General features: G+C 37.7%; 1 protein-coding gene across 1 annotated transcript; it reads right to left on the bottom strand.

Annotated features, from left to right (window-relative positions):
- Nucleotides 1-843: 843 nt before the first annotated feature.
- LOC582280 (exosome complex exonuclease RRP44) lies at nucleotides 844-22,056 on the bottom strand. The gene is made up of 19 exons (XM_030981112.1): nucleotides 21,706-22,056; nucleotides 21,132-21,194; nucleotides 20,139-20,233; nucleotides 19,240-19,421; nucleotides 18,453-18,541; nucleotides 17,648-17,821; nucleotides 17,026-17,169; nucleotides 16,239-16,361; nucleotides 14,083-14,220; nucleotides 13,080-13,226; nucleotides 12,126-12,242; nucleotides 11,458-11,559; nucleotides 10,607-10,756; nucleotides 9,328-9,455; nucleotides 8,254-8,340; nucleotides 4,667-4,823; nucleotides 3,506-3,726; nucleotides 2,412-2,502; nucleotides 844-968 (listed from the first exon to the last, which is right to left on the bottom strand). The coding sequence occupies exons 1-19, from the start codon at nucleotides 21,928-21,930 to the stop codon at nucleotides 861-863; spliced, it is 2,541 nt and encodes an 846-aa protein (XP_030836972.1). The 5' UTR covers nucleotides 21,931-22,056; the 3' UTR covers nucleotides 844-860.
- Between the last annotated feature and the right edge of the window lie 299 nt (nucleotides 22,057-22,355).

The following is a 22,355-nucleotide window of genomic DNA, read 5'->3' as shown; positions in this document are numbered from 1 at the left end:
ACAACCAAAAATACGTTTTAAGAGAAACACAATAATTGTTTGCTTTGGGAGATGTGCGTTGGTCCAGCAGTAATGTCAGTAGTATGGTCAGCTCTCTGTCTTCGCCTACAAACTGACTCAGTGGACCCCAGATACAGACTGCGTCACGTCTTTCAGATGGAGACCTTAAAGGTTGGTCCCAGACGTAGATTGATACACGTCAGTAAAAACCAAATTGAACATACAAACACACACACAAGGATACATTCACACAGTCATGGATGCTTTCACACAGTCATGGGTGTGTTCACACAGTCATGGATGCGTTCACACAGTCATGGATGAGTTCACACAGTCATGGATGTGTTCACACAGTCATGGGTGTGTTCACAGTCATGGATGCGTTCACACAGTCATGGGTGTGTTCACACAGTCATGGATGCGTTCACACAGTCATGGATGCGTTCACACAGTCATGGATGCGTTCACAGTCATGGGTGTGTTCACACAGTCATGGATACATTCACACAGTCATGGATGCGTTCACACAGTCATGGGTGTGTTCACACAGTCATGGATGCGTTCACACAGTCATGGATGCGTTCACACAGTCATGGATGCGTTCACACAGTCATGGATGCATTCATACAGTCATGGATGCGTTCGCACAGTCATGGGTGTGTTCACACAGTCATGGGTGTGTTCACACAGTCATGGATGCGTTCACACAGTCATGGGTGTGTTCACACAGTCATGGATACATTCACACAGTCATGGATGTATTCACACAGTCATGGATGCGTTCACAGTCATGGATGCGTTCACACAGTCATGGATGCATTCATACAGTCATGGATGCGTTCACACAGTCATGGGTGTGTTCACACAGGAAGAGAGGAATACATTCCTACCTGAGTATGTAAATCCACTGAAGCTCTCCCTGCATACTGAGCCATCCGATGACGATAATTCAGATTGTCACAGATCTCCTACACACAGAAAAGAATGGAGTTAATTAGAAAGAGAATTCTAACTTCTAAGGGGTAAGCAATAGTTGACACCTGTCAGAAGTAAATAACAATTGCTTAACTGAAGTAACCCAAAGAAAATTCACGACAACAGATAATTATGGACAAATTATATATGAATGGAAAAAAATTCTCTTGAAAAACCTGAATAATTTGCTGAAAAATCATAGATATCATGGAAAGGCGTGAAATGCAATTTTGTGGCTAGCTCTGTCTCGCATGTGACGTCCTTAATCTTGATGCTCTAAGGAAGACCACTAAAGGCAGAAATTCTGGATCTCAAAATTAACATTTTTGAGAGATGATTACTGTGGGTCCCAAACATATTTTGAAGAGGGAAGATGTTATATTTGATCAGTAAGGCTTCCCCTTCGCAATGATGTGAATTTTGCATCAATACAAAACACTTATGATTCTTTGGGTGACTAGTCTTACTAAACTTTGAAAACAAATGCCTTCTCTGGTAAGCGCTTTATAATTAACGTTTTTATTATTATTTTGTATTATTATTAAAAAAGGAGCACACACTTGGTGTTGCGATTTATTTGAGTATTACCATATCATAAACAAGAGAACAATTTTAGAGGGCAAGTCAACACAGGCTTCATGTCAGTTTTGGTAAAAGGAGAAAAATGAGTGAAACAGATAGTGAGAGGTTGAAAAAAAAATCCATTGGATCCAATTGCAGTATGTTATTTTCCATGCTCGGTTTCTTCCTCAGATGGTTTGTAGCAAACAAGCACTAATATCCTTTGGCAAGATATTAACCTGCACTTGCTCCTCTCCACCCAGGCGTTAAATGGGTACCAGGTAGGATGCGACCGTCATTGTAGGTCAAACAGTTTTTGAGCGTCAAGTAACGCCTGGCTGGAATACTCCCCAAGTAGTTGAGATTGTCCAATGACCGGGGTAATAGTATATCTGTAAAGCGCTTAGAAACATCATAGATGTATTAAAGATGAAGTTGAGTTCTAGTCATGCGATAGCATTGTGAAAGAAATGGTGTGGAATCAACCAGAAAAGGTTGATCATCTAGCATATAAGTATTTGTGTGTATTGCAAGGTTCTGGAATCATCAAAATGATAAGAAATTTGGCCAAGTCTTGGTAAAGTTACAAACACTGTACACAGAAAGATGTATATGGGACTACACAAACACGTGGCGTAACATTCCGTCCAGAGTTTTACAATGTTACATGACATATTTAGAATATGAAGGCATTTGAAGAGCCATGCTTTTCAGGGAACATGTTTTATCTGAAGTTCTTCCTCACGTGCATAATAACAATGATAACACTCACAAAGTAATTTTCACCTCTTCCCAGAACTCAACCTTCTCTTTAAGCGCTATATAAAAGCGGAATAGTTTTATTATTATTGATACCAAGCATGTTGTATATTCACCTGAATTTTGGCCTTATCCAGGAGTTCTGGGAAGCAGGCATCAGCAGAGATAGCAACGGCCAACATCCGATGGACGATCACATCAGAGTACCTAAACAATCACACAAGCATCTGTTTAATCACTGCTTCTTTGTTCATGCTGGATTGATAGACTATGGGTTATCATCATCATCATCATTTCTTAAAGTTAGCATTTATCCTTTTACAAGGGGTTAATGACATTCCAGCAAGAAGACAAATAGTATGTATACACATGTACATATGAATATACATATACATAGAATGTATGGAAGTAGATGCCTTCCATTAAAAATCAACTATTAACAGAAGAGGAGAATGAGTAAGAGATAAAAATTATAAAAATGACCAGCATGAAGAAATAGGGAGACCAAGAAGATAAAGAAGGAAAAATGAGAAACAATTACCGGTACATTAATAGCTATGATGGTAAATAAAGCAGTAGCAAAGATGATAACAATGAAAATGGCAATGTAGATGATGAAGATCATGATAATGAGAGTGGTGATGATGAAGATCATGATAATGAGAGTGGTGATGATGAAGATCATGATAATGAGAGTGGTGATGATGAAGATCATGATAATGAGAGTGGTGATGATGAAGACCATGATAATGAGAGTGGTGATGATGAAGATCATGATAATGAGAGTGGTGATGATGAAGATCATGATAATGAGAGTGGTGATGATGAAGATCATGATAATGAGAGTGGTGATGATGAAGATCATGATAATGAGAGTGGTGATGATGAAGATCATGATAATGAGAGTGGTGATGATGAAGATCATGATAATGAGAGTGGTGATGATGAAGACCATGATAATGCGAGTGGTGATGATGAAGATCATGATAATGAGAGTGGTGATGATGAAAATGATGAGCTTTGATGATGGGGAGTATGTTAACTTATAAAGGGGATAATGATGCAGATGCAAATAATAGTAATGATGGTGGAAGGAGGATGAGGATAAGAATAATGATTGAGATGGATGCTAAAGGTGATGGAGATGATGATTATGACGAAAACGATTATAATCATATTGATAATGAAAATGACATTGGTGACTGAATACCTTCTAATAGGAGAGGTGAAGTGAGTGTAGATCGGTGAGGCCAAGCCAAAATGGAGGTACTCATCCTCAGGTAGCATACCACTGCTGAAGTAGAGTGCTTGGGTCATGCACCGTGTCGTCATCATCCGCAGTAACTGGTTGAAGAATGGAATGGAAGGAATATTGGCCTTGTCCAGGGAATCAGCAAGTGCTTTACCACTGTCCACTTGAAGTTCAAAGCCCTGTCAAAAACAGAAGGAGAAATGAAGGTAATGGGTTGATATCTATACAGTGCGTCCCAGAAAAAACGAAACCGAGAATTATCCATGTGTTATCATAACTTAATCACAATTATATATAGTACATGATGACACATATTTGTAAAGCTTAAATCCTCCTCTTCCATTTGATGCAACTCATATGATGCATATTTCATGCATGGGTGATTAAAAACAATTTGAAGACAGGTAATAAAAAGTCATTTGGCAAATGGTATCTGAATTTTAAAGAGAAAATCACATTTTCAGAAAGTTCATTTTCTGCCCTTTCATACGACACCTAAATCAGGAAAAATGAGCCAGGAATAACAAAGTTCTGTTTGTTTAAAGTAATGATTAAATTTCCATAATTTTGTCAAACAAATTTTTGTTCACTGGCTGCCTGCCGTAGCAACAAACTCCGTTTCGTGCATGAAGTCTTCCGTTTTCTCTGTTCTAATAGGGCAGACAGCCAGTGGGATGGATTCGTTAAAGGCCACATGTCTATGGCAGCCACGTTTTTTGTCTCCCTCAAGAAAGGAATGTGTCTTGTAGAACCATTAAAAAAACTCTTTCTACAATAGCCACTGTTTCTGTTTACTAGTACCTCGACAGGTTTGAATGTATGTAAAACAAAAGAAATATATAAAGAAAGTGCTATTAAAGAAAAGATTGCATTTGCACCAGAACTGTGAGGACATGGAACACCCTCCCAGCCAATGTCGTGACAGTTCCATCTGTCAAAGCCTTTCGTCTCCATCTGTGAGGCTGCAGCAGCTAGATCCAATGCTGCTTTTACTTGCACCTTGTTAATTATTGGCACATGCACCCTACCCTTGTGACACACACTACACCAAAGTTCTGCAAGAATCTTCAAGATTGAAGGAAGCAGACTGCACCAAAGAAGAAGAAAAAGTTGACCTACCCTTGTGAGGGCCACTTTGATGATAGGTTCAAAGTTTGATAGCGGAGGTACAGGATGCCTTCTGAGGCATGCACTCTGAGGAAACTCCTGTCTGATCCTCTGAGCTACAGAGACGTTGGCTAGCAACATGAACTCCTCAACCATCGAGTTGGTTTCCCTGAAATAGGGAAGAAAAAAAAAGTAGGTAGAAAATATCAATCTTACAGTCAAGCTAAACAAGAATTATCCTGAGAGGGAGCAGCATAAATGAGGTCTGCTCTTAAACATTGTAGGCTCTTATATTTTGAAAAACAATGGTTGCGAATTAAGTTTAGAATCTGACTCAAAGGAGACACAGCCAATGTGACACAGTTTTGATTGAAGGAAATTTGAAGAGTTAAATTTCCTTACAAAATCTAAGGCAGATAAGATGTGATCCCCATACATCATGTAGTCCTCTTTTCTCATTTTGCCTTTAATAATAATAATAATAATAATAATAATTTAATGTTTTGTATAGCACATAACACATACATGTATGTATGATTGCATGTCTCTATGCCCTTTACAGTACATAATACAGAAGGAGTGAAAATGGTGCACTGGGTTCATAGTTGTGAGGTTTTACAAAGCGGTAAATTAAATGTTTTCAAATTACTTCTGAACATTTTGTATGTTTCTACATTTCTAATGTATTCCAGCAAGTTATTCCATAAAACAGTGAATATGAAAATGACTTTTCAATGTCAGATTTTGTCATAGTTTGTGGAACACAAAATAAAGACTTTTTACTAGTTCACAACATTCTTTACGGTTTATACTGTATGAACAATTCAATGAGATATGATGGAGCAGACTGATGGAAACAGTGATGAGTTAAGTTAAAGGTAAAGACCAGTATTGGAAACGCCCCAATTTCAAAAAATGAAATGGAAGCTCTTTATTACCAATTATGTGAAAGAATATGTTTTGACTACTACATGATGATAACAATTTTGCCGGGAAACCACCTACTAATTGATATATTTGGTAAATTAGTTTATCTATTGGACTGTGAGAGATAAACGCACGTGTCGCGCACGTGTGCATAGTCCCATATACATCTTTCTGTGTACAGTGCTTGTAACTTTACGAAGACTGGGCCAAATTTGTTATCATTTTGATGATTCCAGAACCTTGCAGTACACACCAATACTTATATGCTAGATGACCAACCTTTTCTGATCGATTCCACAACGTTTCTTTCACAATGCAATCGCATGACCAGAACTCAACTTTATCTTTAATAAAAGTACTTTAAACTGGATACAGGACAGGATGGGTAGCCAATGTTATAAAATGATGACGTAGATCCTAATCAAATGATTGGTTGAAAGCATACACGTGACCAGGCATTTATTTTGCCTAACGCGTAATTTGGGTAACGACCGGTCATTACCCAGTGGTAATGACCGGTCATTACCACATCTTGTTGTTGCTATCGTAACCATTGAGATTTCATCGTTTTACTTTTACTCGCGAGAATGGCTGCCGCGGCATTTAAAGTGCCTACTTTTGAAATTCTTTCAACTGCACAAATGCAAGAGTTATTGAATGGGACTGATTCTGCTAGTACCAAGAAGAGCATAAAGTTTGGCTTTGCGAAATTTGAAGCTTTTTTGGGCCTGAAACAAATTGAATTGGGTGAAATCACAACCGACAGGCTTCGACTGGATGACGTTTTGTGCACGTTCTATTCAAGTCTCCGTCGCGAAGATGGATCGTGGTACAGCAAGAAAACGATGCAAGTGATCAGGTATGGTGTACAGAGACACTTTTTGGACTTGCATAACTTTGATATTCGTGACAAGGCAACATTCTCACAAAGTGTGAGAATGTTTAAAGCCGTCTTAGTGAAGCTCAAGAAGGAAGGCAAAGGTTCCACCAAGCACAAACCCGCGATCTCATCTAGTGACATGGAAATCATACAAAACTCGTCGGTGCTCGATTGTGACACGCCAGCTGGATTACAGAACAAAGTCTTCGTCGATTTTATGACATATTTCTGTAATCGTGGTCGAGAAAATCTTCGAGAACTTAAGCCAGACGATTTTCGACTTGAGACAGATGAAGACGGACTTCGATACATCACTAAAAGAGATCAATTGACAAAGAACAATCGTGAGGATGATGATGAGGTGTCGAACAACGGAGTGATGTACGAAATACCTGGAAGTTCAAAGTGTCCAGTTGAGAGTTTCATGCAGTTTGTATCGAAGCTGAACAAAGATTGCCCTTTTCTATGGCAGAAACCAAAAGCAAAGAAGCCAGAAGATGGTGACAACTGGTACTGCAATGCTCCAGTTGGCAAAAACACAATGGGAAATAAGATGAAACAAATTTCCCAGAAAGCTGGATGCTCAAAGTTGTACACAAACCACTGCTTAAGAGCAACATGCATCACGACCCTGGATAGAGCCGGTTTCGAGTCTCGAGACATTCAATCAGTGAGTGGTCACCACAGTGAGCAGTCACTCAGGAATTACTGTAACACTAGCCACGAGCGGAAGAAACAAATGTCCTCACATCTTGGGAGTCATCTCTACGAGAAAAGAAACATCACTTTGCCTAGTGCAACTCAATCGGTTCCAGATCCTGGTCCTGGACCTGGTCCAAGCAGGCCTAATCGCGCCTATTCCATGCACACGACCAGACAGCCGCTTGAAATAGTAGTTCCGGATCGTGACTCAGATAATGTAGATGTTCATGTGAATTCCCATCAACAACTATCTTTTTCGCTTTCGCAGGAGAAGGTACACCAGGACCTTTCAACGACATCAAATACTTTTCAAATCCACGATTGTGTGGTGAACATTTATAATAATTAAATGTTCAACTTCAAGACAAGACTTTGTGTAGGCTAGGCCTAGATCTACATGTACATATGTTTGGCTTTGACTTGAGTTTGACTTTGACTATTTCAGCTTTTTAAACAATTCTACATGTCATGATGTACATTATCGCTGTTTGGAAGTTGCACTTTGGAATGACATTTTTAGTTTTACCTCGCTGGTTCGGGTTCTAAGTTAGGCCTAGAGGCTAGGCCTACTTCAAGTTCTACGTAGACTCGAGTCTAGACGTTCATTGTTCCAGTTGGAGTTTCAATTTCAAGTTTTTCTATGACCTGTTGCATTGATTTACAAGTTTATGATGGATGATCCTGATGATATAAAAGGTAAGACTAAAAAAGTAAGATAAAAAACAATGAGTTCTAGATCTAGAATCTCTACTTAGATCTAGAAATGTAGTGATCTAGACTAGTCTAGATCGTACTCTTAGATGTAGACCTAGTCTAGATCTCATTCTTGAGATGAGGTTGATTTATCAAATAACAAGGATCCACGTCATAATTTTATAAAACAAATAATACACATCATTTTGTTCGGGCATTAGTAACATTACCCACACTCGGTACCTTTGAAAAAGTCTAACCCGCCCTCGGCTATCGCCTCGGGCGGGTTAGACTTTTCCAAAGATACCTTGTGTGGGTAATTCTTACTAATGCCCTCACTGCTGTGTATTATTTGTATATTAACGCCTTTAGTACTAAACAAGGTTGACTGACTCACCTCATGACTTTCCTCTCTACTTCAATAGGATCATGGGTCTCACTGTCCATGCTGAAACGGATCTCAGATGATGCTAACGTCAGAGCTCTGCAGAGGGAAAGATTTGATAATTATTTATATACATTTACAATCTTAGAACTTAAAATGTATGATATGACATGGTATATACAGAAAGGGGTCGTTTTAAGCATTAGCTTGAAGCGAGATCCTTTCAAGAGTGAAAATAAAAATTCATGTAATATGAAGCAATGCATACAAATTAGGTTAGGAAGAAAGAAAGATGGAAAGAAGAGGATTGGAGGAGAAGGGACAGAGAGGAGCAGGGAGGGAGAGAAAGTCACATTCATGATAGTATCAGGAGTACATGATTGTATAACAAGTCAACTTGTGCATGTATTGAAGGTGTCAAGAAAAAATGATTTTTCAAAAATAATTCTATGAAATGTATTAAAGCTTATCTCCACTACTTTGGAAAGGAGGGATTAGACCACACAGCGAGGTCACTGACAGGTGGCTATCTCATTAACTCAGCACTCAAGTAACATAAGTAGCTAGAAGTAGTACAGTGTGGCTTTAATACAATTCAAAGAATGGACTGTTTTCGTAATGTAATCAAACTTAGTGCACAAATCATTGTCAAGTGCCTCTTTACAAATTATTTCATTTACCTGTTACGTATAATTGTATTTCAATAGTCAGAATGTGAATTGCATATATGACATGTGTTAGGTAGGACAGACCATAATGTTTATCCTACCTAGCAACAATTAATATGCAATTCACATTCTGACTACCAGTATTGAAATAAATGTATTTGTAACAGGTGAATGAAATCATTTGTAAAGAGGCACTTGACAAAGGTTTGTGCATTACATTCAATTACATTACGGAAATGATCTATTTTATGAAATATATTAAGAGAAGGAACAATTATACAAAATGAGTGAGAGAAATTAATGGATGAAACAAGAAGAAAAACAAAACATATACAGAGAGGGGGACATACAGAATTTATACAGGCTTCATTACAGAGGAGGAAATTATTCTCTAGCATGATATATTGAATCCGTTTACCCATTATCAGTTCTCTTTTGCTTGAGAATCTTGGCCATCTTAAGGAGTCCTCTTAGACCGATTGCAAGAGCATCATTCTGTGATTTGTCATCGATCTTGTTCTGTGCTTGTTCGTACGTGTACGCTGCCTACAGAGAGGAATCAAAACGGTTATGTTGTAGAGAATCAAAAGAACAAATGCAGAAGAATTGCGGAGAGGTGAGATAGAAGACCAAGTTTAATAAAGATGATACATATGGATAGTTTATTTCTATGGGGAATCACATTTTTCTTAACCTTCAAACTTGACTACCTAACATGAGCAAATCAAAGTAAGGAGTTCAGGGCCCTGTCTTATAAAGAGTTGTGATTGATCCAAATTGATCGCAAATAAGTTTTGATTAATATCAACTCTTTATAAGACGGAGCCCAGATTAAGATGGTGATAATATAAAAGGAGTAGTGATCATTACACAATCATGCAAAATACTAAAACGAAGTTGGAATAGTATTCGAAATAAATTTACAATGGGCAATCACGTTCTATAGCGTGCTCAAAACCTGACTAAAGCCTAGCTAAGATATGATGCAGTAAAGCGCAGCAGATTTTTTGTATAATGATGCAGGAAATGTAACACGCTTCACATTTTTAAAACCTAATACCTCAACGCTCAGTAAATACATGTAGGATCTTTTTTGCGCAAAGTTGCCATTCATTAACATGTTGTAAAATGAACGTTAAGGTTTTACCACATCATATCTGAACGAGCCTATAACCATTGCCTACTGGAACAGAGTTATTCCTGTATCAAACCTATGGGCACTGTGAGGATTCACTAGTCAATGGGTTAATATATCAATGTTTCTAGGCACAACTCTTGATTGTGCTAAACAGATGCTTTCATCAGGAGTGTCGTGGCAGAGTGGTTTAGGGCACTTGACTGGAGATACGGAGGTTGAGGTTTCGAATCCCGACACAGCACTAATACCCTTTGGCTAGATATTAACCTGTACTTGCTACTCTCCACCCAGGTGTTAAATGGGTACGCGCTAGGATGCGACCGTCATTGTTGGTCAAACAGTTTTTGAGCGTCAAGTAAAGCCTGGCTGGAATGCTCCCCAGGGAGTGGAGATTGTGCACAAAGTGTGTACGGGCAAGTATTGAATCCAATGACCAAGGTAATAGTATATCTGTAAAGCACTTTAAACATCATAGATGTATTAAGCACTATATAAAAGCAGAATATTATCATTATTATTATTATTTCATGAAAAGGGGGAATCCCCCCTGGCCTCTTACCCTTGATTTGATGATGCTCTTGGTGAACCTGACATTGACAATCTCAGCTTCAGGCGTCATCTCCCAGAGAGTGGAGAAGGCAAACCTCTCCACACCGCCCCTCAGAGAACACAGGTTGGAACTCAGTAGGTCCGGTACCATGTCTATCCTCTATAACAAAACAGTAAATGAATAAACAATAATAATAACAATAATAAATGATAAACAATAATAATAATACTGATATTAATAAGGCAGAAAATTAATCCAAGAGTGTTTGAGAACTTAAGTCTCTCCACACCACCTCTAAGAGAACACAGATTGGAACTCAGTAAGTCTGGTACCATGTCTATTCTCAATAGAAAAACAATAAATAAATAGAAATTAATAATAATTCTAAAGCAGAGATCTAGGCTTGAGGCATCATCTCCATGTGTGAACATTTAAATCAAGGCTTCTCAAAGTCCAGACTGCAGATCACATCTGGACCGCAATGGAGGAAGGCTCTGTTTCTTGTTTTTAAAACTTGCAACGATTCCACTTAGATCAGATACAGAGACTTAAAACAACCCTCATTTTCCTCAGTATTACAAGTGTCATTACTTGAAATTTTAGGATTAAGTTGACTGTGTCTGAAACAAAATTGAATAATGTTTGAGTTACTTCTTGCATTCCAGCAATTAACAGTACATTGCTCTACTTCATTTGACGTATGCAAATGACCGAAATAATTTTGTGCGCGAATGGCATCCCATGTTTGTGACCTTTAAGCTTTCACGGAAATCACATCCAGACCGTCAAGGGAAAAGTTTAATAACCCCTCAAACGCCATTCCAGATAAAGTTTGAACTGCTAGGAACACAATTACTTACTCTGTCAACCAAATATACTGTTGTACCTCTGCTACAGGCTTCTGTGTCTAATGCATTACCTGGCTTGATGAAGTGACTCACATCAGCAATATGAACACCAACCTTAGAAAAATAAAATATATGGCAAAATTTCACTTTCACACAGATTATGATGTTGTATTCGACCTAGAAAAATGGCGATCAGATAGTTGCTCTAGGCTTTACTTTATCAAATATATAGGGGCATGCATGGATTACATGTCAGATCGATTGAGTTTTCGTTAAGTTCAGGTCAGAGTTTGGTTGAAAATTGAATTTAGGGATTCAACTAGTTTTAGAATTGAGAGCAGAGCAACTGCTGCCATGTCAGATTTCATAGAATTGGAAACACATGTATGAAGGATCATTCATAAGTATAGAAAGAGAATAAAAGTAAACAAATCTTGAACAATATTTTGATATACACGTTTTCTTATGAGTTTGGCTTACTTTAGGCTCCATTTTAAGTCATGAGTCCAAGAATTTGATGTTAAACATGTTAAACAAGGTTTGAAAATCTTTGGGCCCAAAGCAATATCATACATGTGTTCAGCATGTTTTTTTAAACTCTAATGACTTCTAAAAATATCTGAAAACTCTTTACATGTGGTGTACAAGATACAATGTCCAGAAGAGACTCCAGAACTCACCTCTGCATTGCCATTTTCCAAGGGTTTATAGTGAAGAGCATCATCAATATCTGTACAGCCAGGAGGATCTACACTGCAGATGTCTACATGCCTCAGGTCCTCTCTCACTGTTTCGTCCTACATCGCCAGCAAGAAAGGGATCTAGAGCATGTATTTCACAGTCCTACTGAAGATGATTTTGAGCAATAGTCCTACTGTCAAGTGCAGGAATAGTCTTGACGACAAAGATAGGCTAAAAAACACATTTAGCCTTTGTTTAAGAACATATTGTTTTAGAAAATATTATTTGGAAATGTTCACCCTAAGCTTAAGACTGTCCTTACCTAAGACCAGACAGTCTTAAACCTGGACAAACTTTCTTGAGTCCTGTTCATACACATTACTGGGTGAGATCCCACTGTCTTTCAAAATTATCTAATAACAGAAACATGATGTAGGAATGCAGATGGAAATCAAATCTTCTATTTTTTTGATGTATTTCTTTATTCCAAAACGCTGGTCAGACCTGTGGAATTCATCTACCACCTACTTGAAGGAGTTCATCCCAGAGCCCTATGCAAAACCAAGTGGCAGTGACCTCTCAAGAAAAGCCTGGGTCAACCTCAACTGTATCAGAACTGGAGTTGGCCGTACACAATATTTTCTGCATAAAATTGGAACTGATCCATCGCCAAACTGTGCCTGTGGAAAGATCCAAACTATGGATCACGTCATAGATGATTGTCCTATCTACAAATCCCCTCACGGTGCTTCTGGACTTTGAGAACTCGATGACGAGACAATCAGTTGGCTAAATAAGGATTTTCTTATCTAGATGATGTACTCCTTGATATTCTTCATACTAACGAACGATTGAATTGCAACCAAAACTTGAGGTTGGATTTTAAATAAAAATATAAATACAAACAGATAGATCACAATGGTAGAAATAATGAATAATTTGGATCGGCATACCTCTTTTGTGATGGTCCATGGCAGTTTTGGCAAGAAACTTAGAACAGCCTCAGAGAAAGGAAGATGGGGTACATCGTGTTCCAATAATAACACCTCATTCTCAGTGTCTTTGTCTCCAATGGCCCCAAGATTACGCACAAAGTGACCCTGTATCAAACAAAAGAAAATATATCAATATTATGACACTAGACTCAACACAAAATAAAAACTCTGTTGACAATGTAGTTGTGTAATGGTGTAATCTTCTCTTTTGACATTAGGCCATGCACATATTAAAACTGGCCTGCAAAATTTGCCTCTGAACTTTCTCATTTCTTGATTCTAATTGGAAAATTGTGAGGAAAGATGTGTGCAATGGCCTCAATTCCAGTACGATATCTACACTACAAGTCATTGAAAATATTGGATAAGATATTCAAACATATGGCATATGTATCCTTTCATATATGTAGATTAATCTGACACAATATTCAATAAAAGTCATTCTTATTCCCCTCATTATGTAAGTTTAATACATGTATTATCTTATGCACTGCAGAGCTTTGGAGATTCGTCCATGTTCATTAACCTCAGGGACCTTTGACGTCTGACATCACGGGCCCCCTTAGCAGATTATGATGCTATGAACACTTACCAGCGGATACTAAGGGTCTCTAGGCCAGGAATCTATGGTGACTAGATCTTATCACCCGTGAAGGTCTCACACTACTGTCTCTCAAGTCACCATCAAATAACTGATGTGACCCTTGACCTTTGAACCCTACTTATGACACAAATTCTCTCAACCACATTTAGAATATTGATATGAAATAAATACTTACTAGAGGATATCTTGAGTCTCTAGGCCATGAGTCTATGCTGACTATAATCCTATTTCTTGGAACGGTCTCATACTCCTGTCTCTCAAATCACCATAAAATAACTGATGTGACCCTTGACCTTTGACCTAATGACCCAAAATTTCTCAACCACCTTAGAATCTTGATATGAAATGAATACTTACTAGAGGATATCTTGAGTCTCTAGGCCACGAGTCTATGCTGACTATTATCCTATTTCCCGCCAACGTCTCATACTGCTGTGTCTCGATACGTATCTTGGGTATGAGTCGTTCAGCTGCCATGAACAGATGCTTGGTGCCCTGAATCAAGACAGACAAGATCACCGTCATAGTATTCATTGCTTTAATTAATCATTTCTAAATTTGCCATTCTCCACCCAGGTAAAGTAAATGGATACCTGGTAGGAAGAAATTCCTTGACTGCTTCATTGCCTTATCATTACCATCATGAATCCTTGGTTATAAAAAAATATTTAAAAATTCCTCAGTATTGTAAGACTAAACAAATGAAATGGACATATGAATATTCAAACTTTTAAAGAATTATTCCACTAAGAGATATAGCATGATCCTGTATTTATTGAAATTTCATTTCCCTTCTACAATATATGTCATGGAATATAAGGGATGTACATGCATACAAAAAATGAATTTCTCAAACCACACAATATTTTGAGCAGAGCCATAAAAAGTAAGCTCATGCCCTTTATCACTTTTATCATCAAATATCTCATGCTAACAATCTCTATGCCATCAGATATTTTTGTTTAATGAAGATTCAAGATTCAAGATTTTATTGTTCATATAAAATACAGAAATTTGTTTTCCATTGGTGTAACATGTAATGTAAAACTTAAGACAAAAGCATGGTGTCGTGTGCTGAAAGCCAGAAGGGCGTCAAGACTCTATAAAGAAAGTCTATGAGCAGGTTCGGTCCTCTGGCTTTCAGCACAAAATATTACTATAGTCAAACCTGTATATCAAGCCTAATCAAGGGCAGTTAGAAGTAGATGATATTTAAGAATATGTTACTGAGTTAAGCATATCAAATAGCAAGCACACAACAGAAATAAAAAGTGCAGCCTTGAAGGTTAAATTCAAAGAAAATCACAAATATGTCAACTAATGTATCACTAGAAACTGGTAAGCTAACAGATGGCCATCGTACAAGTTTTAGGCCAACTACATATCGGGTGATTTATAAAAATACAAATACAACCACCTCCATAGCAGCTGGGATATACGAGAGATTCGCCAGAAAAATAACAATGTTTTAATGACGTCACTATATGGACCAATACTGCCCAAGCAGACAGCATCCCATAGAGAATGAACATAATTGCAGAGCTATTATTTGTCAAATTATAAAAAATGTAATGGCATGTCAAACCATTCAAAAGGGGATATGACCCGATTCTGATAACTAAAATCTTTTGCTTGTAAATACACAGGATAGGGGTTAATTAACAATCAAAGAAACCAGACTTTCCGATTGAAAAACCCTCGGAATGATATTAAGGACGGCATTTGTTCCCTCTTGAAACGCCGAACATACCGCGGGTTGTGCAGCTGAATAAACAATGGCGTCTTATTTTGTTTACAAGCGACTCATTGCTTTATTTTTGTATCGCTGCATTTGTGATCAAAATGAAACCATGCGCGGGGTTTAGAGTGAGGCAATAGATTATACATTTAGCCTGACGGTAGTGAAGTAAGAGAAAGAACTCAAGAGAAGATGAAAACACGGGCACTGAAAATGTGTGAGATGTCATGGGACATTATCTGCTTGTGCAAATCATGTCCATACTGTGATCTCACACATCTCAGCAGTGTTCGGAGAGCTCTTCAGGTGCTATGCCGGGGCTGTATTCATCAAGCGTTTTGTAATTTATGATAATCATTACTTCGAATGTTTCCAAGCATTGAATTTTGATAACATTGTTGAATCAAAGTTTCAACTTTGCAATAATGAAAATAAAGTTAGTTTTTAAAATCAATGAATATCTACTCCAACAAACGTTTGGTCTCTCCATCCAGGTGATTTCTACAGAAGTTTCACTGTGGTTTAAATATTGGTATCAATTTTTGAGTGTCAAGCAACCCCTAGCTGGAATACTTCCCAGGGAGTGGAGATTGTGCACAGTGTGTTGCGGGCAAGCATTGAATCCAATTACCAGGGTAATAGTATAGAGACATTGCAGATGTATTAAGTGCTATATAAAAGCGGAATATTATTATTATTATTAATTCCATTACAAGATAAATAACCCTGTACATAGATAATAATCCATGATACCAAGAAGCTTGACGATCCTTACCCCTTTGACTGCAGCAGGCATGATCACGCCACAGAATGGCCGCCAATTACGTTGGATGATCCCAACGATACGACAGGTCGGTACGGCTCCCTTCTTGGGACCAATGTGTGAGTTGTCAGTATCCTGTAAAATGAAATAATCCTTATCATGAACCAGAATCATGTCATAATTTTGGAAGCATTAAATTTAGTTTTTCATTGATTGAATTATAAATTCACATTCCACAAATCAATAAATGATAACTCTCTTGTGCATTCTATAATTGCTGTGGAATAATAGGCCTTGGAAAAATGACCCCACATAATATTTCAAATACTCAATAAATTGTGATTTGTTAATTTTATTTGAAGGAGGATGTGACGTTTCACTTGGTTCTTTCTGGATATGAAAACAATATGCATTTCACATATAAAAGAAATGTTCATGAAAAGTGCTATATAAATAGAATGTCTTATTTTAAGCCATGTTCTATCTAAACCTAATAATTACCAACTTTGTTATCTTAGGGACGTTGTGCTTCAAACATATTTTGTTTATGCACCGTTCCTACTATGTATTCTATCTCGATGTAACCCACTGAATTTTATTATCTGTAAACAATCATTTTACACGGTGAATAAATAAAACAAACAAAGAAACAAATAAAACAATCTTCATAATCATACAAACTGTGAGAAGTGCCCATTTGTATGCTAGATGTTCCTCTTTAGAGTGAAATAACTCGTGATTGAATCTGCGGGAACACAATTTGAAAACTGTAAAAAAAAAATTTAGAAAACCACGTTACCTCATCTAGAACATCTTCTTTTGATCCCTTGTCTTCTGCGATGACTGTAGAGGGGGCTGTCCATTGAGACTCTGCAAACATTTCTACTGCTACAATGTCACCTTGTACGGCTCGGTTTTGATTGGCTAGCCCTTTGATGAAGACCTACATAACAAAGAAATTACAAAGAGTAAGCTCCACTTAGTTCATGAAAAAGTATTGGTGGCAAAATTTATGGACTGATGAAACTCTTTCGACACATTTTCATTATCCCTTGCAATCTGAAGTGGCTTCCTCTAAGGTGGATTCTACTTGCTTTAAATGTGCACTTTTGTAGTTACAGTGATTAATCATACAAGCTCACACTCTTACAATTTCTCAATCTTTTCTACACCATTGTAGTTTTCTCTAAAGTTCTCTCTGCTTACTTTTAAAGTCCCCCTCTCGATAAGTTATAAACCCCACAAGTTCACACGTACCATTTTCTCCATCCCTTGTACACTGACGTAGCCTTCTCTAAAGTTCTCTCTGCTCGCTTTGAAGGTGCCTTTCTTGTATCTGCCCTGCTTAATGCCAGCTTTGATCTCATATGAGCTGAGGTGCCCCTCTTGATAAGTTCTAAACCCCATAATTTCACTCTTACCATTTTCTCCATCCCTTGTACACTGACGTAGCCTTCTCTAAAGTTCTCTCTGCTAGCTTTGAAGGTGCCCTTCTTGTATCTGCCCTGCTTAATGCCAGCGTTGATCTCATAGGAGCTGAGGTGCTCTGGGTAGAGGACGTTCCTGCCACCTGGAGCTGTGATATCACTATCGTTCTAGCATATGAGAAGGGTAAGATACACTGATTTACCATTGAGGCAATGACTGATAGCTATCTGCAGGATTACATTTTCTGACAACATTGTAATATTTGTTCTATCATTCTTTTTCAAAAGAAATAGTAGATATGAAGGAGAACCAAAGAAACAATACTTGACATTAAAGATATTGTAATTTTTTTCTGATAAAAAGAACTACTATATAAATACAGAACACTTTCATTGGTAATGTAGCTATAACATGGTGTTTAAGCTTCTACCGACCTTAAAATTTAGGAAGCAATCTTACATCCACTCCTGTGAATTTTCTCAAGCCAAGTAATTATTCAATGTCCAAAGGAGTGGATGAAAGCTTGGCTTCTAAATTGTAAGGTTGTAAGCTTGTAAGCTTATTAAAGCTAAATGTTACAATAATTGTGTGTTGTTGTTGTTGTTTGTTTGTTTCCAATAATGAAATATCAAATGCTCTTTTGACTTGGGTAAGACTGTTCACAGATAATTGCTTATTGCTAGAAGGTACGGTATGCGAACAAACTACTTATTGCAGGGTCAGTGTGTAGCATTATCTTCATGTGTTGTGTTTAGAACAAGTATAAAGTGCATTCCGTGATAAAACTTGAGGACTTACTGCCTTCCGTTCCCTCTCCTTGGTTTCAATCTGTGCCAGTCTGTCCATCAACTCAGGTCTGCCTTCCATTGCTTTCACATATTCATTGACTGTAAACATAAACAAATCATCTCTGAAGTCAGTGAGTTCTGAGAATGAGATCCCAATGTCTTTCTCATTAATACTGGTGACTTCCTTGCATGCCTCCCCCATTGTCATCAAATTCATGAATTCAAACGAGCAATTTGATGGGGGCATCTCTGAAGGAATTGATTGAAATATCTGCTTGGAGCGAGAAGGGCATTAACTTTTTGTTAAAGTATGAGTTAATGCCCTTCAGGCTCCAAACAGACAATGGAATCTATCATTCAATAAATACATTTATGGCACCAATGATTACCTGCATCTTAGAAATGAAACATTCCAACCCTGAATATCTACAAGTACAACACCAATAGCAATAATCATTGCCTGTATGCGCAATATATGACCATCTACCTAGCCCTGTCCCCATTGACAGAAGTGTCTTGCAAAAGTTGCAATCATCATCATAATAATAATAGTGAGCTCCTGTATACGTCTGGGACATTGCCATTGATGGTGCTCCATCATATGACTGAACACTGAATGTCTACCAGTGCAACACCAATGATGATTACCTGTGTATTTGATACAAACTTCTTTCCTAGCTCTGTCCCTATAATCAACATCATTGATCAGCAGAACGACAATGATGGATGTTTCTTTGAAGACATTATCAAACGATCCACCACTCAATATTTACAAATGCGACACCAACAATGATTACCTGTGTATGCAACGCGACCCTCATTCCTTGCCTTCTCCCTGTTATCGATATCGTTGGTTAGCAGAACGATCTTGATAGGAGTATCTTTGAAATGTTCATCATACCAAGCAAGGCTCTTCCTAATGGCTCTGTCATTGAAGTCATTTGGAGACTCCTTGGGTTCGATCTCAATGTATGTATCTCTGAAGAGAAGAAAATAATCACAACAACATTAATACAATCATACAATAAAATGATAAAAACAATAATTCATGAGTCATCCATCCAAACAAATACTGAAGATGCAAAAAAAAGTAAAAAGATGTACATCAGAAAAATGATTAACTGTAACATACTTTAAGGGGATCTACTTCCATAGATTTAGCTTGACAGCATTAAAAAGCCAAATTGACATGAATAAACACAACGCCCAGAAAACAACATGATTCTTTATCTGTCTTTATATCACAGTGCACAAGAACAGGATGAGGGTCCAACAAATGACCTACTGCCGTGATGGTTCCTGGTTTCATATTGGAAAGGTGGAACTGATTACAGCCATTAGGCTTAAAATAATCCCAGGGTCATGTCATCGAGCTGCCCACATTGCAGCAGTTCAAGGAAGCCACTAGCTGCGAGTAGTCACAGCATCATCATTTTTTCTTGCACCATATAAATACTTTGGCACAAACTTGCACAAGTCGCCCACCGTCGGCAGCAGAACCCTTGTCTAGATGCTAAAATGGCTTTGACAAGCAGAAGAATAGAAGTAGAAATCAGACAACTCTTTGTCAGGATACCCTAACGATTTTCTATCTAATATTTGCTTTGACTTTGGTGCACCCCCCCCCCCCCCACCTAATGGCAAAAAAGCGATACATTTTGAAGAATAACATCAATATATACAATCATACTCTCACCTATGATGTTCGTTGGTAAAGACATAGAACCTTTTTGTTTCATTTGCAATGAGGTCTCGTATCCTTTTGTAGGAAGGCAAACTCCTGTGTTTGACCTGAAAGAAAAATGATAGGATGATATTACCAAAACTCCATCAAGCTGTCAAGGATTAAGAATATGTTAAATTAAAGTCCCAAATTGTATTTCACATTAATTTATTCATGCATTTCATGTAAATAAATGAACTATTACTATTAAAGAGAAGGTCGAGTTCTGGGAAGAGGTGAAAAATAATTTGTGAGCGTTTTCATTCTTATTATGCAAGTGTGGAAGAACATCAGATAAGACATGCTCCCTGAAAAGCATGGCTCTTCAAATGCCTTCATATTCTAAATATGTCATGTAACATCGTAAAACTCGGGACGGAATGTTACGCCACGTGTTCGTGTAGTCCCATATACATCTTTCTGTGTACAGTGTTTGTAACTTTACCAAGACTTGGCCAAATTTCTTATCATTTTGATGATTCCAGAACCTTGCAAATGCAATACACACAAATTCTTATATGCTAGATGATCAACCTTTTCTGGTCGATTCCACACCGTTTCTTTCACAATGCAATCGCATGATCAGAACTCAACTTCATCTTTAAACAGTGTCAAGCAAAACAACCTGAAGAGCAAAAGAGGGTAAACATTCATGGAATGACCTAATTTATACAAATCTATATATTACTAAAACTAAATGCAATGAAAACATACATCAACTTTGATGATCAAATGATGAGCCTACATTCTATATTCTAGGCAGGGCTACACAAAAACAAGGTCCAGACTTGAGGGCAAATATTGATTTGATTTCAGAAACCTTCAACATTTATCCATAAAAAGATATCCATGAAACCCTTATTATATACCATATCCTTCATCCGCAATTACCCATCTACCCCCCCCCCCCCACGACGGCCTCCATTTCCGGTACGTAGTAACTTATATTTCTGATGAAATGTATACCTCCTTCTGGACTGTTTGCAGGAGAATGACATTTTTAATTGCTTTGTCTTCAAGTATATCCACCTGTAAAAATAGAGGAAAGTTAAAGATTATGAGTAAACAAACAAAAATACCTTCACTATACTTGATCCATATACAGAAAGCTATGTTCATAAGTTCAGGATTGGAATTGTTTGCAGGCCTATGCGATTGGGCCATGCGATTGGGCCATGCGATTGTCTCAAATAAAAACAAAATTAAAATTAAAAAGGAAAAATTTGTTCAGCAAAATTAGCAAGTATTAAACGTCTAAAAAATAACATTATTATTTATTTCATCAATTTTAATTTTACCCAAGACTTGCTACCAATGCCAATGGACCCTCAACGATCAACCTTTTATGAAAACCTTTTCTGTCATTTCTCACATAAAAATCTATAGACTCTAATAAAATTAATATTTCAGCAAAATTAGGCCGGAGGAATAATTCATTGCACAATTGCGAATTGCAATATTTCAAGTGCCAACTAACTGTTCATTGCCATTAGTCCATACTGTATAATTTCCAAGCTTAAGGCTAAACTAAGAAACTAACCTGATGTAAAACTACATTCGTGTCAAGTAAGAGATAATGAGGGTAACTGCACAATGTGTTTTCCACTTCAGGCACAGGCTCCTTCTCCAAAACGGGTTTGTCGATCGGGCACTTTGTACAAGCTGCAGACCCACACCAGATGTCGTCTCTCAGATAGTGCTCTCTCACCACCTTCATAACTCCCCCTTTCCGGGTTTTCTTGACAAAACTCCTGGAGGTCAACATGATTGGTTTATTCAATAAAAGTAATGATTTGAGAGATGTAAATTAGAGTTTATTTGTCCACTGATCGTTAACCCACAACAGCAGCACGCGTTTTGTACGTGTTTACAATATTTTCTTCATGATGGTGTTTTCAATACTCAAAACAAAAAAGAAAAAATCTCTTTCCGATGAAGTACCGTACCCACGTAGTACGTCGCGCCCGCGCCCGCCCGCGAATTTTTTTTCCGTACTCGAGAGAGCAAAAATCCCATGTGCGCATGCGCGTGGACTTATGATTTCTCTGCTACTTCCCATACGAAATGTACATGTATTCGCATGTACTGTGCACGATTCGCGTTCTACGAGTAAACGATGGCATAGTAGTCTTCAAACACAGACTCTGATTTGCCAGTTTGACAAATCAATATGCGTATGTGTCGCGATGT

The sequence above is a fragment of the Strongylocentrotus purpuratus genome, unplaced genomic scaffold (assembly GCF_000002235.5).
Source record: "Strongylocentrotus purpuratus isolate Spur 01 unplaced genomic scaffold, Spur_5.0 spur5_scaffold_11, whole genome shotgun sequence".
Lineage (NCBI taxonomy): Eukaryota > Metazoa > Echinodermata > Echinoidea > Camarodonta > Strongylocentrotidae > Strongylocentrotus > Strongylocentrotus purpuratus.
Note: the sequence above shows the minus strand (reverse complement) of the source record. Positions and strands in the feature narration are given on the sequence as shown.